The sequence below is a fragment of the Borostomias antarcticus genome (genome assembly GCF_949987555.1).
Source record: "Borostomias antarcticus genome assembly, chromosome: 9".
NCBI lineage: Eukaryota > Metazoa > Chordata > Actinopteri > Stomiiformes > Stomiidae > Borostomias > Borostomias antarcticus.
The window spans coordinates 11,903,962-11,921,202 of NC_140242.1; the positions used below are offsets into that span (position 1 = coordinate 11,903,962).

The 17,241-nt window shown below is 45.8% G+C and overlaps 2 protein-coding genes across 4 annotated transcripts in view; both read left to right on the forward strand.

Annotated features, from left to right (window-relative positions):
* The window catches only part of arhgap29a (Rho GTPase activating protein 29a), a 47,676-nt gene extending 38,425 nt beyond the window's left edge, over nt 1–9,251 (forward strand). For all 3 annotated transcript variants that reach the window (XM_084443224.1, XM_084443226.1, XM_084443225.1), the window contains 8 exons: nt 2,472–2,570; nt 2,934–3,097; nt 3,795–3,983; nt 4,142–4,279; nt 4,823–5,058; nt 5,380–5,677; nt 6,744–6,852; nt 7,105–9,251. In XM_084443224.1, coding sequence (XP_084299350.1) covers nt 2,472–2,570; nt 2,934–3,097; nt 3,795–3,983; nt 4,142–4,279; nt 4,823–5,058; nt 5,380–5,677; nt 6,744–6,852; nt 7,105–8,132 — 2,261 coding nt within the window. In that variant the 3' untranslated portion in view covers nt 8,133–9,251. The remainder of the gene's footprint in view (nt 1–2,471; nt 2,571–2,933; nt 3,098–3,794; nt 3,984–4,141; nt 4,280–4,822; nt 5,059–5,379; nt 5,678–6,743; nt 6,853–7,104) is intronic.
* A 2,080-nt stretch (nt 9,252–11,331) lies between these two features.
* The window catches only part of LOC311312839 (retinal-specific phospholipid-transporting ATPase ABCA4-like), a gene marked incomplete at its 5' end in the record, with an annotated part of 43,835 nt that continues 37,925 nt past the window's right edge, over nt 11,332–17,241 (forward strand). The window contains 4 exons of the mRNA XM_084442845.1: nt 11,332–11,397; nt 13,852–13,945; nt 14,224–14,365; nt 14,588–14,727. Of these exons, the coding sequence (XP_084298971.1) occupies nt 11,332–11,397; nt 13,852–13,945; nt 14,224–14,365; nt 14,588–14,727 (442 nt within the window). The remainder of the gene's footprint in view (nt 11,398–13,851; nt 13,946–14,223; nt 14,366–14,587; nt 14,728–17,241) is intronic.

The window sequence follows — 17,241 nt, forward strand, 5'->3', positions numbered from 1 at the left end:
ACACCTATTTACCTTTCAACCTCACCCCACCACTACCTGCCACTATAATATAGGCTATATACTGGATTACAGGGTGCGATTTGTAAAAAAAAGAAAAAGAGGGGGGGACATTTTCAAATCAAATTTAATGTCCAGAAATTGAACAAATGTAAACATCAGAACAAGGGAAACGACTGTATGCTCTTATTGTATTCTTATATATACACCCAACAAAGTGCTAAAAGAAAGGACAAACCATACGATGTTAGGTTATTGATCACACTGCTATGAATGTAGAGCTATCCCGTCCTCATCATAGACCACCTCATTAAAAAAAAGTGATATGCGTAGGCTAGTTAAAGGTAATTAATTAAAAAAAGGTAACAGTAAATCACTGTTACAGTAGGCCTGTGCCTTGAAAGCAAATTTGAACACCAGCCATCTATACCGACAAATCTGTAGGCTAACATTCAGCATGGATCCATCTTGGTCCACAATCACGTGCACTTTCACCGGTAGGCCAGGCCGCAAGGCTGAAAAGAAAATCTGGAACACAAGATAAAATATAAATTGGTATTGGTCTTGTGAAAAATAGGCTAAATTGGTGGCCGCGACAATGTGCTGCGCTGACTTGGCTATTGCCTAATATCGAGGATGAGAATAGCAAAACAAAAGCAATACATGCTGACGATTGGCCGCTTATCACCCACAACAATAATTGTATCATAATAAAATATTCATCCTGTCACTTACCGATGTTTAGCACTAGCAGAAGAGTCTGCTTTGGTGACGGACCTCTGGCGTTTTGGGCATCCTCCAAAATCCTCGCAGCAAAATATGACGAAATCCTTTGTTGACCCTGTTTCATTGCTAATTCTTGCTAGTTAGAGTAGGCGCTTGGTTGACAGTTGCCATGACAATCAAACGCGTGGTTAGAACTCGCTGTTGTAAATCATATTTTTGAAATAGCTAGTGTAGTCTTTCTAAATTGCGCCATCTATTTTCGGGCACAGGAATTATATTCTAGCTATATTCAGTCTGACCAGAAGCAGGGATAAAAACGTATTCACACCGGCGATAAAAATGAATGATCAGAGGAGGGGATATCAAAACCAGAGGGGGGTAAATCACCCCCACCCCCCAGCAATTCGCACACTGCTCGATTACCCACCTAAAAAAAACACAACTCCCCCCAGTATCAAAAGAGTGCTACCTATCTACCTTCTTACTTACCTACATATACACCTTTCCAATTTTACCCTAATGTAACGTCCTCTTTTTCTCAGTAGGCCTCACATCCTGTGTAATGACAAGACACCTAGTGCCAACAACAACAGCAGACACCTGGTGCCAAACATTTTCTATAAACCTCTCATCGCCTGGTCGGTGAAAGAACACAAGATTGATTGGCCTTGTGTCATATTCATAACACACTGCCAGGCAGTAGAGACGGGCCTCAGCCCTAAACAAAGTCTGAATCTGCCCAGAGGCCTGTGGACTGGGGGTTGGGTGTATGACAGGAATGTTATCTGGGAGTGTAAAGGTTTAACATTTAACAGTAGTTTTATTGGTCTGCAGCCAGGTTTTATTGCATGACGTGAACAGTCTGAAACGTACATGACCTAAACAGTCAGAAATGTGTGTGTTTTCTTTCGGGCATGTTAGGTCTATGTTGAGTTTTTACTGTTGGTTGAGAAAGGTAAAGATAATAACACAGACCTTTCTTTTTGAAAGCTGCAGTATGTAACTTCTGCGTGACAAGCCTGTTGTGAGCTACGTAGAGCTACGAGCTAGCGGTGAGGGAAGATTTCAGTCACGGTTGGTGGGTTTTTGCCATACCCACACTCCCCTAAGGCCAAGTATTGCTTATTGGATCCCACCACACAAACACACACACACTTTCAACCAGCTGTGGCCATTTTTTTATGCTCTGGTGTTATTAATCATTGCTGTAGGAGAGCCAAAGCTCAATCACTTATCCCTCCTTATTTATCATAGCAACATAGCAATATTTAAAATGTTTAAAATCTTACAGAAATCTTACATAGGCTACTGCTGCTTTAATCCGACTATTAATCTGAACCTTTTGGCTCATTCGAATCTAGAACGACCTGCGTCCTCAGATTAACAGGATCCCTCTAATCTTTTACCATTCACACGTTCCCCAATGATCCCCATTCAAAGATGGGGGACTTCCCTGAAACGATCCCCACAGCTGTCTGAGACGGGCCTCTCTCACGCAGCCTGTCGCGGGAACAATGAGCAGGATCAACGATGGGATTTGATCATGGGCCGGAGGTGTGAATCACCCATGATGCCTTGGATGTGGGTCTCCCGTTGGCTCCGTGACCTGCAGCCTAGCCACGCCCCCCCCCCACGACGCCCGTCTTAAAGCAGAAGGTCCCTGTCAGTCCGGGGGGAGTCAGTGAGAGAGCAGAGAGGGGTGATGATGGTCATGAGGACTAACTGGTGCATCCTCCCCAACTGCACAGGTGACTTCAAGAGGAGATTACCCAGAACCCCCTCCACAGGGACCATGTCGTCAGCCGATGACCTGGACGAGCGGGAGCCCCCCTCACCTTCCGATAACGGTGAGTCTGACTGAGGAGTTCAGTTCAACACAACCCAGTCACACGGCATTTATACCTTCAGGAGGAATTCAAAGATTGGGAATACAGGATTTTGTTAAATGTGTACAAGGATTCAAGATTCAAGATCGATTCATGATGTTAGAGAGTTTGCAAATGTGCGAGTTTGCTCAAAGTGGAACCACGCTGTTGAGTAGTAAACTAATCACAGGGCTTTTATAGAACATCTTTAAAATGGAAACTTATTTGCATAAGCTTCTCAGGCAAACAAGAATGATAGTGACACGCAGATTGATACTGAGTTATCGTGTTAATGGAGCTGAAACTGACCCCCCCCCCGACACCCTCTCCCTCCCTCATCCCCAGGTCTGAGTGAGATGGCGACAGAGACGGCCAGTTCTCCAGGGCCATTCAGGAACACCCAGATGTCCAAGGCCGCCCAGACACACAAACTGAGGAAGCTGCGCGCCCCCTCCAAGTGTCGGGAGTGTGACAGCCTGGTGGTCTTCCACGGGGCAGAGTGTGAGGAGGTCAGTCTTTTGGCCGGCTCTGGCGGAGGCACAGTTTTTTTTAGACTACGAGGATTCATTTCATTTTCCAGTGCTAAACGCGTCACCTGGTGCATCATGGGATGAGGCCTATAATGTTAAATACTTGGTCTATCATTGGTAACGTACTGAGAACGCTGAGTATTAGCAGCCAGAATACTGGATACTTTGAGAAAATGACAGAGGAACTTGCGTTACCGTGTTCTGGGGTCAGTTGATATGAAGCAGGCTTTAGTCAGGAAGTGCATCCTGGACAGTCAGACTGTGCAATGGAAACCAGAGACCTTTACTTCCCCCTTCCAGTTAAGAGTATCTCTTTCTTTTCTGCCGAGTGTTCTCTCAACTCAGCTTATTTTAGTTTGAGTTCAGTTACAATATTTATGAAAACCGTGAGATAATATTTGGATACATTGAAAAAGGACAGTGCAATATGGTTACTTTACTGGGCATGTGAGAGTGCTGTGTCAGATTGGTTATGCAACACTGTTTGACATTGCTTAAAAGAACAACCTGTGAATGTGGTTCAGTGGATACGAGGACTTCAATGAATGATTTTGGAGGACTAGAGGGGGAGTATAGAGGGGTCAATGACTTATGATCTGACTGTTTAAAATATTGATGCTGCCTGTTGAAAATGATGGACTGGTCCTTTAATATGCTTCCTCTACTGTTGTTGTAGTGTTCCCTGGCCTGCCATAAGAAGTGTCTGGAGACTCTGGCCATCCAGTGTGGCCATAAGAAGCTCCAGGGAAGACTGCACCTCTTTGGTATCGACTTCTCTCAGGCAGCAAAGAACAACCCGGACGGGATCCCCTTCATTATCAGGAAGTGCACTTCCGAGATCGAGAATCGAGCACTTAACATCAAGGTAACAACATAGCAGGCCTGCTCTTTAATCATTTCATAAAAACTTTCAGTTGTGTAATGTCTTATTTTCTGTCATGGTCTTTCAAACAACCATGCTTCTTAGTCAGAACTGAAGAAAAGAATGCAAATGTTTGTGTTTATTTATCTTTCTCTGAGCAGGGTATCTACCGTGTGAACGGAGCCAAGTCTCGGGTGGAGAAGCTCTGTCAGGCGTTTGAGAATGGCAAAGACCTGGTGGAGCTTTCTGACCTCTACCCCCACGACATCAGCAATGTGCTCAAACTGTACCTGAGACAGGTGAGGCTTTCACCACGACTGAGGATAGGTCCTATGTTCCTGACCCTTGCTAAGCCAAAACATTTTATTGTCAGTTTATACCCTTTCAGTGGAATATCTGGTCAATAGGGCATTTACTTTGTCCAAGTAAACTTCCGGTGCGTCAGCTGATCCGGCAAAAACAAAACAAAAATATGCGATTATAGTCAAACTCATACATTTTGGGACCTTATTGTTTGTTGGTGGGGTCATTATTTTCATTTTTCGACTGTTCTGCTTTTGGGAGACTCAAGAAATGCTTTTTTGCTGCTGCATTTTTAACGTTAGCTAGCTAGCTACCACTGCTAATGTTAGGTAGCTTGACAATTTTATCGTCGCGGCAAACCGGATGTTGAGATGGACCAAAGCGGTGTTAATGTTTTGAATATGAACGTTCCATGAAACGGGCCACAAACTATTGTGCTTATCTCTTCCACTCTGATTTTGCCTCCTCTATATTTGTTTTCATATTATTTTTTTTTGTAGTCTATAATTAACTTCCTTGTTTATGTCCTCTCCACGCAGCTTCCAGAGCCCCTCATCCTGTTCCGTTACTATAACGACTTCATCGGATTGGCTAAGGAGAGCCAGAGCATCATCGTGGAGGACGTGGAGGCCTCACGGGTAAGCCCCGCCTCCGACACGCCGCCGCAGGTCAGCGTGGAGCTCAACCGGGTCCTCTTCAAGATCAAAGACCTGCTGAGGCAGCTGCCCCCGGCCCACTACAAGACCCTGCAGTTCCTCATCCAACACCTGCACCGGTAAGAGATCAGTGTTGTTTATTTAAGAAGGGACAGAGTAGATATTAATCAACAACATTTTAAATACGCCAGATTTAGCCAAAAGGCAAATTTTCTAATGATCTGTAGTCCCTGGCCAAGGTGTTAAAAAAAGGCTTCCTAAAATGTCAAGATAAAAGATAGACTCTCTGAAACATGAAGACAAATAAAAAACTTTAAAAAAAAAAAATGATAGCACACATGAAGAGACAAAAAATGCATTGGATCTTTACGAAACCAGACGAACATTTCAAGAAGTTCTGCTCTAATCCTCCCACCTTTTATCACCTCCCACCTCCCCAGGGTGACGGGTCAGGCGGAGGAGAACAAGATGACCGCCAGCAACCTGGGCATCATCTTCGGCCCCACGCTGATCAAGCCCCGGCAGGCGGACGCCGAGGTGTCTCTGTCCTCCCTGGTGGACTACCCCTACCAGGCCCTCATCGTGGAGCTGCTGATCCGACACTACCAGATGATCTTCGACACGCCCCTCAGCCCGCTGCCGGCCCCCTCGCCCCCCAGCCTCCACCACCGCCTCACACCCCAGGAGAAGGAGCAGCAGCTGAGCCGGCACTCCAGGTCCCTGGGAGACATCAAGGAGGTGAGCGGACAGAGAGAGATGGACCACATGTCCAAAATGCAAAGTTTCACTTTGTCAAATATTCTATATCCTGACACTTGGACTGAATTGCCATTTTGTTTCCCTTCATTATTCAGTCTGAACAAGCTCTCATTGCAGCCATTTTTTTCTGAGAGTCCTCAGCGATAAGTTCATCCCCCTAACCAATCACGTCACAGTTTAAATTCCGTCATTGGGTTCAAAGGACGCGGATTGGCTTGGTGGAAATTCCAAATGAGAAATCACTGTGGACGAGAGCCTTTCCAGATCCCTGTATCGTATCTCAAAAAATTAAAGTGGGTGTGCGATTCAGAGATTGGAGCCAGGCTAAATATTCTTTACAGTGCATTCTGTATTTTAGAAGGAAGGCTTATGGTAGGTGTAATAAGACTCATGGAATGCTATTTCAAAGAATCAAAAAAGACTGCACATTGAAAGTGATGCAGTATCCCCCTAACATGGTCTACTGTAGCACTGTGACTGCCGATGGCACTTTAGAATAGAAGGCTTTACTGACTACGTACAGACGGTTCACTTGACTTGGGATATGCACAGTTAGTTCACTTACGTCCAAAATGTACTGTATTTTAAGTCGCTTTGGATAAAAGTGATCAGTGACTGAAATGTAAAGTAACTCCACTTGATTCAAGATTCAAGATTTATTTATTTGTCACATGTAATGTACGTTTATAGTCACAGTGAAATGTTGCTGTGACTGTACACGTACATTACATGTGACAAATAAAGAAATCTTGCTCTTTCACTGTCAAGGCATCCGTATACAAGATAGTCCTTTACCGTCTCATATACTACATCATCTACTCTAAAACCAGTAACAGAAGACTAACATTCCTCTCTATCTCTTTCTCTCTCTTTCTCTCTCTCTCCTATCTCTTTCTCTCTCTCTCTCTCTCTCTCTCTCTCTCTTTCTCTCTCTCTCTCTCTCTCTCTCTCTCTCTCTCTCTCTCTCCCTCTCTCCTATCTCTCTCTATATATGTTTTTTCTGTCCCTGTCTGTGCTGTTTCCTATCACTGTCTCCGCATTGCAGCAGAGCTCCAAAGTGTATAAAAGGCATTCCTCCATAATCCCATCCAGCCATTTACTGGAGGAGGTCAGGGAGGTGAAGTCCAGACCGGGCGGGAGTGACTTTGAACCTGGTCAGTATCGTATCAACGCCAGTTAGAGCCCATATAGATGCACTCCACGGTGTATAGCCTTTCGTGCGACTGAATTCTCCTATGGGAGCAGCCAAAAGAGGTAGCAAGCTGTACTGTTTTATGTATACTGTACTTGTACGTGTGTGCGGTTGTAGAGATACTGTAGAAACTTCAATTCGCAGTCAAATATGTTTAACAGTATATATAATGCGCACTGACATTCCTTTAATGGTCGTCCTTCTCTTTCTCCAGCCGTGGACGCAGATTCAGAGAACCTCAACGGACTCCTCTCATCGAGCGTCCCTGAGGTGCAGAGGTCCGGCGAGAGGGAGAGGGAGAGGGCCTTCAGCCGGCCCACCCACGCCTCCGCCGCCGCCGCCTCCCGGGTCCAGCTCCGCCAGCCGCGCTCCAAGCTGTCGTCCCGGCCCGTGAGCCTCCCCGCCGAGCGGCTGGCCAACCCGGCGCGCGTGGACGAGAGGAACGCCCGCAACAGCGCCGGGCAGGAGCGGGAGGGTGGCGGCGGCGGCGTCCGCAGCCAATCCATCGAGGAGGCGTCCGAGGATGAGAGGCCGAAGACGCGCGCCGCCGGCTCCGCCCACTACCGCGGCACCTTCATCGACACACAGACGCTGCGGAGGACGTGGGACAGGCAGTACAAGCGATATGACATCACCCCCAGGACTGCCAAGATCGTGGCCAACGCGCCCGCGGACCAGGTGGACGGCGACGCCGCCGGCGGTCTGTCGGTGTCCGTCCCGCCGCCCTCGTCCGCTTTCTCTCTTGGGAGTTGTAGTTCTCAGAGCGCCCTCTACCCCGACAGGCCGTACACCATTGCGGTGAGGCCGGGTAGGACTTTGAGGAGAGAAGACAACGTGTGCGAGTTCAGTCCGGTGCCCACCGCGTTCAGGCCTCCCAGGACTCTCCAGCCGCCACCCGGAACCTTCTACAAACCTCCGTCGGGGAGTAAGGCCAAAGCGTTAGCGGAAGTTGGGCTGAAGAAGCTGGCAGCCGCGGCCAACAGCGCAGAGGAGGAAGAGGAAGAGGAGGAAGATGACGATGAGGAGGAGGAAGAAGAGGAGTTGGGGATTGAGATCGAGGTGTCCGTGGACGAGCCTTGCGAGGATGCTGAGGCGGAGCAGGCTGCCTCGTCTCCGTCGGAGCCCCGGTCGCCCAGCTCCAGCCCCGAGGAGCTGGGCCAGAGCGAGGCCAAGCCCGTCTACCAGAGACTCAGACCCAGGCGCCTGCAGGAGTTTGAGCACAGGGAGGCTCATTTTGTATGACCTTCAGAACCCCACTGGTCACCACCGTGGTTCAAGGTCGACTCGGACAAAGATGTCTGGTCAGATGTATATAATATGTGCCATATTGTACAAGATAAACACATCATGAACTGTGAAAAAAAGAACCCATTGAAGTGTTACATATTAATATATTTCTTGTTATCTGTTTGGGTGTCTGGCTTTTTTGTGCCGGAGGGAACAGTTGTACCATAGATCCCCCAAAATGAAAACAGGATGCACTTATAAAGCTGTGTTTTGTTAGTTACTTCACCTATTCTTGGGATTCTCACTAAAAAGGAAAAAAAAATCAAAATAAGTCACACCACGCTTTATTCAATCACTACAAACTGTATTTAAATGGTTAATTTCTAAATAAGTTCAGATCCTGAACTTTGATTGTAGTGTTAATACATACTTTTAAACTGTGCAATTACATTTTACTCAGAATTATTGTACCCACTGTACAAGTTATCGCATGCTACAGGTTTTTACACGCTGCGTTTTTATGTTTTTATGCCAAAAAGTATGATTTTACTGTTACAGTAGTGTGTATTGCCACTTTATAAAAATAAGTTTGATGCACTTATTTTACTGAATTCTATCTTCCACAATTTCTATCTGCAATTTACATTGATCTCATTGTAATGCGGACTACAGTGTTACATTTGTCATTCAAACATTGTGTTGTGACTTCGAGTGTAAATGCAGGCATGCTACAGACCCACCTTGTTAAGAGAAAGTCATATTTTTTTTCTTATCTTCTTTTTATATGAAGTAGAAAGTCTGACTCATTGAATAACCTATAATAGGATGCTGCCACGGTAAATTCTTGACTGTTTTAACAAGCATGTAAGCATGTATATTGCTACACTTGGCCAAAGTTGGTAAAAAAGGGGTAATTTTGAATAGCTATTCATAATACCTAAACTCATGTGTACAGCATCATTTTCAGTGCATCATTAATGTAAATGGTATATCAGTCTGTATTTGATGAATATTATCTACAAGGGTGACAATGTTTCAGTGTATAAATTCATTTCCGTGTACAAACAGGTACATAAGAACATATAGGCCTACACCTTTTTGTAACTTATTAAAATTATAGAGACATCTTCCAGATATGGTCCTATTTATTTTGACTTGCAATTGACTGTCTTTTCTTGTTGCTATTTTGTGTGATCAAGTCCATTTATGTGGCTGAATTGTAGGTACAGTAGCATGTAATATACTGTACTGTATGTAATGAAGGAAGAAGCCATGTCAGTTAATTCTGCCTCAGTGTAGAAAAAATAGACAGTAGTAGGCCTAGAATACCATACTGTAAGTGGTTTGTGTTAACTTGCACATTAGACTTGGGTAGACTACTTCTAAACATGCCCTCATGCTTATTTGCCCATTGTGCAATGAGTAACATTTTGTAACATTTTCAGGAAAATATTTATTTAATTTATTTCATCTTTATTTACCCAGGAGAACCCATTGAGACCAAGGTCTCATTTTCCATGGTGCCCTGGTTACACAGCATTACAGGCAGAAAACGGCTAAATATACAAAAGCCAACAACATATACAAACAAACAACAACAACACACACAGAAGGTAACATTATTTAAAACATAAACAAATAATGGCATTACAGGCCACATAAGATAGGAAAATGCTACATGCCCTCTGTATTAGTGTCCAGGTAGTAGTTAGGTCAGATAGGTCTTTCTGCAAGTGGATGAGTGGAGTTAGCAGGGCCCGAGTGTGGAGAAAGAAGATTAAATCAATCTGCTTAGCCAGTCAAGGTCTGGGGAACTGTGTTTACAGCCATCATGGGGCACACGGTGGAGCATTGCCTGCATAGATGTCACTCTACCAAGGGATTGTTCATCTGAGGTAAGTGATGAGAACACTATGTTGTTGTTCTACCAGTCTTGTGGGAAGTTGACCGTAGGGCTTGTCATGATTGTGAGTGTTGCATAATGTCTGCAATGTCCTGGATTCTTTTGACAGTGGCATTAGCAAAGAGATTGGGTTTTTTTGTTGGTAGAATTTGACAGTTAACAGAATATACTGAACATTTCATTACAGTTGTAAATATAATTGGTTCCATTCAATTCTGCTTGAAAACTGCCCTGAGGTTATTTATGCTATTGCAGATCTTACTACTGTAGCCTACACATGCAGCACTCAATTATGCTGAGTGTGCATGACACCAAACAAGATTCCAGTACAGTAGCCTGTAGCTCACAATGTTCAAATTTCTCAAATGAGTATAGTACTCCTACAAAGGTCCCTTGATTAAAACAAAAGCAACATGACACTGTTATTACTGCAAGAACATGTGGACTACTAGTACACAAAATTATTGCTTAAGATAACTGACACATTTCTGCATTTATCTGAAACAACTTTGGCTATCTTGTTTTCAAATCTTTATCTTTTTATTTATATATTTATTCCTAAATAGTTAATTCCACAAGCATGATTCTTGGAAATGTGATTTGATTGATGTATTCTGGTAGTAGTGGATGTAAGGCATGTGTGTTGGGTCTGTAGTTCAGCTATAGTAGCCTATGTATTTAGTCTCCCTCAGGCTGCCATGGTTGCATTTGGATGTCGTGGCCTAGAAAGGAATCCAGCCCTCCCTCTCTACCCATGACTAATGCATCCATGGGGCCAGGAGAGTTTGGGGTAGCATACATCTTGGTACAAAACAAACAAACAAAATAAGACAGCCAACAGCATATTTAAAACAGGAAAAGCTCAAATTATTGTAGTTGACTGAAAATCCCAATCACATTAAAATTCCAATCACATTAAAATCCCTATCACATTGGGTTGAGTTGAGATTTCCTGCATCATGAGGCAGTTGTACATGGGTTGTGAGGTAGTTTGAAGTGGTTGTAAATTGGTTGTGAGGTACTGTAGTTTGAAGTGTTTGTAAATTGGTTGGGAGGTAGTTTTGAGGTAAGTTTTAAATTGACAGAGTTTTTTTTAGATACAGTGCAGTATAGTTGCAGATTGGTTGTGTGAGGTAGTGTGAGGTAGCTGTGGAATGGTTGTGAGGTAATGTTGAGGTGGTTGCACATTGGCTGTGAGGTGGTTTGAGGTGATTGCAGACTGGTTGTTAGGTGGTTTGAGGTGATTGTGGAACGGTTGCGTGCAGGTGTATGTTCTGGCGGTGACCCCTCAGGGGGTGGACAGGACGACTCATGGGGACGGGCAGTCAGGTCCAGCTGCTGCTATGGAAGAACTGGACCCTGCGCAAGAGGCAGAAGGTATGGAGCCCATATCACTGACCTGTCATGAAACGTTTCTGAAGCTAGTACGATGATAGGCCATTATAAAAGATATTCATCCATCCATCTTCATCCGCTTATCCGGGGTCAGGTCACAGAGGCAGCAGTTCCAGCAGGGGGCCCCAGACATTCCTTTCCCTGGCAGCATCAACCAGCTCTGCCTGGGGAATCTTTAGCCGCTTCCAGGCCAGAGCGGAGAGGTAATCCCGCCACCTAGTCCTGGGTCTACCCCGCGGCCTCCTGCCAGCCGGACACGCCTGGAACACCTCCCTAGGGAGGCACCCTGGAGGCATCCTCACTAGATGCCCGAACCACCTCAACTGGCTCCTTTTGACGCAAAGGAGCAGCGGCTCTACTCGAGTCTCTCCCGGATGACTGAACATCTCACCCAATCTCTCAGGGAGACCCCTGCCACCCTCCGGAGAAAACTCATTTCGGCCGCTTGTAGCAGTGATCTCGTTCTTTCGGTCATGACCCATCCTTCATGACCATAGTTGAGGGTGGGGACGAAGATAGACCGGTAGATCGAGAGCTTTGCCTTTTGGATCAGCTCTCTTTTCGTCACAACAGTGTGGTAAAGCAACTGCAGAACTGCACCAGCTGCTCCGATTCTCCGGCCAAACTCCCTCTCCATGGTTCCCTCACTCGTGAACAAGACCCCCAGATACTTGAACTCCTTCACTAGGGGTAAGGACTCATTTCCTACTCGGAGCAGACAGACCACCGGTTTCCTGCTGAGAACCATGGCCTCAGACTAGGAAGTGCTGATTCTCATCCCAGCCGCTTCACACTCAGTTGCGAACCTATCCAGAGAGTGCTGGAGGTCGCAGGCAGATGTTGCCATCAGGACCGCATCATCTGCAAATAGCAGCAACGTGATCCCCAGCTCACCGAACTGCTAACCCACCTCCGCACGACTACGCCTCGATATCCTGTCCATGAAAATCACAAACAGGATTGGTGACAAAGCGCAGCCCTGGCGGAGGCCAACCCCCACCAGAAAGGAAGACGACTTACTGCCGAGGACACGGACACAGCTCTCGCTCTGGGTGTACAGGGATTGGATGGCCGTAAGAAGGGATCCCCTCACCCCATACTCCCGCATAACCCTCCACAAGACCTCTCGAGGGACCCGGTCGTAAGCCTTCTCCAAGTCCACAAAACACATGTAGACAGGTTGGGCAAACTCCCAAGCCTCCTCCCAGATTCTTGCAAGAGTGAAGAGCTGGTTGGTGGTTCCACGACCAGGACGAAATCCGCATTGTTCCTCTTCGATCTGAGGTTCGACTATCGGCCGGACCCTCCTTTCCAGCACCTTGGAATACACTTTCCCTGGGAGGCTGAGTAATGTGATGCCTCTATAATTGGCACATACCCTCTGGTCCCCTTTTTTGAATATTGGGACCACCACCCCAGTCTGCCACTCCTTTGGCACTGACCCGGACTTCCATCCATCCATCCATCCATCTTCATCCGCTTATCCGGGGTCGGGTCGCGGAGGCAGCAGTTCCAACACCTGGAGACCCCCAACCACGGCTTCCCTGACCACCCCTGTCCACCACGGTGTCCTAGGGTTACCGCCCCTTGTGGTACCTATGGCCCTCAGGCCACAGCTCCCAGCCACAGCTTCAGCAATGGAGGCTTTGAACACTGACCACTCATGCTCGATGTCCCCAACCTCCACAGGAATGCCAGAGAAGCTCCGCCGGAGGTGGCAATTGAAATCTCTCCGGACAGGCTCTTCCTCCAGACGTTCCCAGTTCACCCTCACTACACACTTGGGTTTTCCAGGTCTGTCCAGAGGTTTCACCCGCCATCGAAACCAGCTCACCACCAGATGGTGATCAGTGGACAGCTCTGCCCCTCTCTTTACCCGAGTGTCCAAAACACATGGCCTCAGATCAGATGATACGATAACAAAATCTATCATCGACCTTCGGCCTAACGTGTTCTGGTGCCAGGTGTACTTGTGGGCATCCTTGTGTTCAAACATGGTGTTTGTTATGGACAAGCACGGCACAATATAAAAGATAGAAACAGCAATAAACAGAGATATAGGCTACAGATACAGTAGCATATTTGCAGCTGCTCGTTGAATGGATATATATATATATACTGTACATTTAGTTCACAGTTCAGAAGTCCTGGGGGTTGAAGGCACTGGGAAAGCTCAGCCATCCATGGTCAGATTTCACTCAGCCAACGGTCCTCCAGACTTGGCCAGAGAAGGAGAATAACTTGAAACTAAAAATACTGGACTGCAGGGCTGAGCAGTTTGCACACAGCTGAGACGCTTCAAGAGCAAAAAAAAAGCTAGTTTAAGTTTGTTAACTAAAATGCTATTTTTTCTTTTCTTTTCTTTTTCAAATGTAGCCTAACCAAAATCTCGATGGGTGCCGTCCAACATATAGTGAAGTGTTTGTTTTTCCTCAGGTGCGGTTCTGTATGGAGATCATGTGGCCAGTGGTCCTGTTCATTGGACTAGTATGGCTGAGGAGAGCAAACCCTCTTTATCGCCAACATGAATGTAAGAAATAAATGCAAATTGCATTAAAATAGTAAATAATTCCATAAATAAATTAAGAAATCCATAAATAAATAAATATTATTATTATTGTTATACAAGACATATCCTAAATATATATATGCTTTATATGCATACTGTATACAGTATGAACACATTTAGCAGCTCTCAGCTCCCTATATTTCAACAGCTGATATGACTTTGGGAGGCAGCTTGTGTGGCGCTCCAGTCACGTGTCCTAATGCTCACTGCTGTGTCGTTGCCCTTGACCACTGGAACAGGTCACTTTCCCAACAAGGCCATGCCCTCGACGGGGATGCTGCCCTGGATACAAGGAATCTTCTGCAACGCCAACAACCCCTGTTTCCAGTACCCCACCCGCGGAGAGACTCCCGGCCTCGTCTCCAACTACAACAACTCCATGTGAGTGAGCGGGCCTGGTGCTCGAGGACGGGCTGCTGGAAGGTGGGATTATCGCCGTTTTGATGAACGAAGGGGATTATGTAGTGATGTCAGGCAGACTGAATTGTCAGTACTCAGACTTGTTGGTATTGATATGGATGGTGGTTTAGTGAGCCTGTAGGTGTGCGTGTGTGCGCGAGCGCGTGCGTGCGTGTGTGACCAGTCCTCTGCTCCGTCATACAGACTGTCTCGGCTCTACATGGACGCCCAGGAGATTCTGTTCAGCGACCCGGAGGTTCTGCCCCTGCGACGGCTCTGGGGCGAGCTGACCGCCATGGCCCACTTCATGGACACCCTGAGAACCAACCCAGAACAGATCTCAGGTCAGTCCTCTCCTCCCATACACGCACGCACACACACACACACACACATACACGTGTGCGCGCGGTTACACACGCACTATGGGGTGTGATTCGTGCCAGCGTAACAAACACTCAGTGCTTTCGTCGCCTGCATTGCGTGTATAAAGGTACTTTGGCGAGCTGATTAATAGGCTACTCGCATTCTCAGAGGGTGACGTGTAAAAAGTGCCGTGCCACTTTTGCGCACATGCATGTAACGTTTGCACGCTCGTGTTAAGTCAGCGGGCACTAGAAGCTGCGAGCGGGGCTCATTTGTCCATATTGAAATGTGCCATTTCTTACCGCACGGAGCGAACTGAGCTGCATACGGAGCTGACAAACGTACGCCATGTACGTGAGTGAAATCCATTCGACTCCCATTGTATTTGATAGGAGGACTGACGTGACTCACGACGTTTTGTCCTAGCGACGGCGGCGGCCTGAAGTAAGTCAGCAATGTGTGCCCAGTAGGCTTTCTGTCAGCCTCTTATGTCATAACCTGGCTCATAGGGAATAATATGGTAGAAAAGTCTTTGATTCAAGTTAAGAATCAGATTTTTTTAACTAAAGAGTAACCTATACAAAATAAACAATAAGTAAAAATATCAAAAATGCCGCCACAAAACCAAAGGCCAAAAAGTGTATTGTTCAGTATGACTACTTGTCAACCATAGGGCTGTCACATCCTGAGCTTCAAATTGATAGATTTCAACCGCGGTCTGCGTTTTACGCTGTTTTTTTTATTATTTCGTTTTACACTACATTTTATCTATATCCTATGTGTGTAGCCTAGTTGTGGCCTACATTATTCGTTTTTATGTAACGAAATACATTCGATAAATGATGGTGCAGGAATGCAATGGTGCGTGCAGCACACAAACAGGCAAATCATTCGACATAGTAAAATAATAACAACAACAATAACAATTAGGCTACAGATATAAAGGGACCTAAAGGGCAAAGGCAATGTTTTCTGTGCACTAAAGTAAGCTTAGGCTAGGCCTAACACGTTATACATACTGTATATACCAGAAGTTTAGTGCCGTGCATTTATTAATCGGATAGCCTTTGTCTATAGGCGTATTTGACAGTCCTGGAAAAGGCCCTGATAGCCTACCAAAATGAAAAGAAAATCATTAGTGGCCGCTGTTGTCTGTATTTTGTTATTGTATTTTGTGGCCTGTGTGTAGTTGTAGCCATACTTATTATTCCTACAATGAAGTAGGCTACACCACCAAACGCAAAACGCAAACGAGTCTGCTGCGCGAGAGCTGCATTCCTTGGTAGCCAGAAAGCGCGTCAGCAACCTGAAGCAGAGGAGCAACGAGTCATTTTTCGTTCCCAGTTAATGGACTTCAGGAACACAGACGTGTTGTGAGCATGTAGATTAGCCTATACCTACTGTATTTGTTAAATAATAGCCTACAGCCTAGGCCACGTTAGCCTACATCTGTTGTTTTAGAGACTTTCTTTTAGGCTACAATAGCCTAAGACACTACAACTTGTCTGTCATTTCATTTATTTATTTATTGATTATCATTTGCTCTAATTGTTCTAATGATGGGTTGTGTTTAGGCTATACCATGTTGTTCTGCGAATACAGTAGCCTATCGATGCAGCGTAAGCCTCATTTGAGAATAAAGTACTGTATTTGATCAAAGCACGCACTCAAGTGGAAATTCGGTTATTTTATTATAGGCTACTGTAGGTCTATTGTAGGCTAGGCTATATGAGTTTAGTTGGCTATTTGATTGCAATTTTGATGCATTTTCACAAGTAATTAAGGGTATTTATTGGTCTATTATGAGTCTATATGAAACAAGTATACCATTTATTGAATTTGGTGCATTTTAACATATTTTCCAGTCATCCGGACATTTCAGAGATACGAACGACCTGCGGTCCCGTTGGGTTCGGATGAGTGGGGTCCTACTGTAGCACAAGTGCTCACGTAGCGACGTTAGCTACGTACGCGAATAGCACACGTGCTCAAGTAGCGACGTTAGCTACGTACGCGAATAGCACATGTGCTCAAGTACCCCCGGCCCTGACGAGCGTTTGCTGGGTTAGCTACGTTAGTGAATAGCACACGTGGTCACGTGGGGACGTTCGTCACGTGTGTCTGCTCAGTTAGCAAATAAGTGGCACTTTCCACCCCCCATACTAATCACACCCCATACACGCACACACGCACGCACGCACGCACGCAGCCCATAAAACCAGAAACAGGTCTACATACTGTACAGACGCAGGATAGGGTTGTAAAGGAATGTGTTTGATCACTTTATCTCAACAAACCTTCTTTTCCCATGATTATCCTCATGCCGCCATTCAAGGGAACAGTGGAACAGGATCGCACATAGGCCTGGCATAGTCCTACGAAAGGCCAGCATGTAGTGGGAAACATTAACTGCTTATAATTTCACCAATGCACTGTTTATTTGGTGAAAAAGCAATTCACGTGTTTTGCTTTCCGGCCGAATACATAAACATATG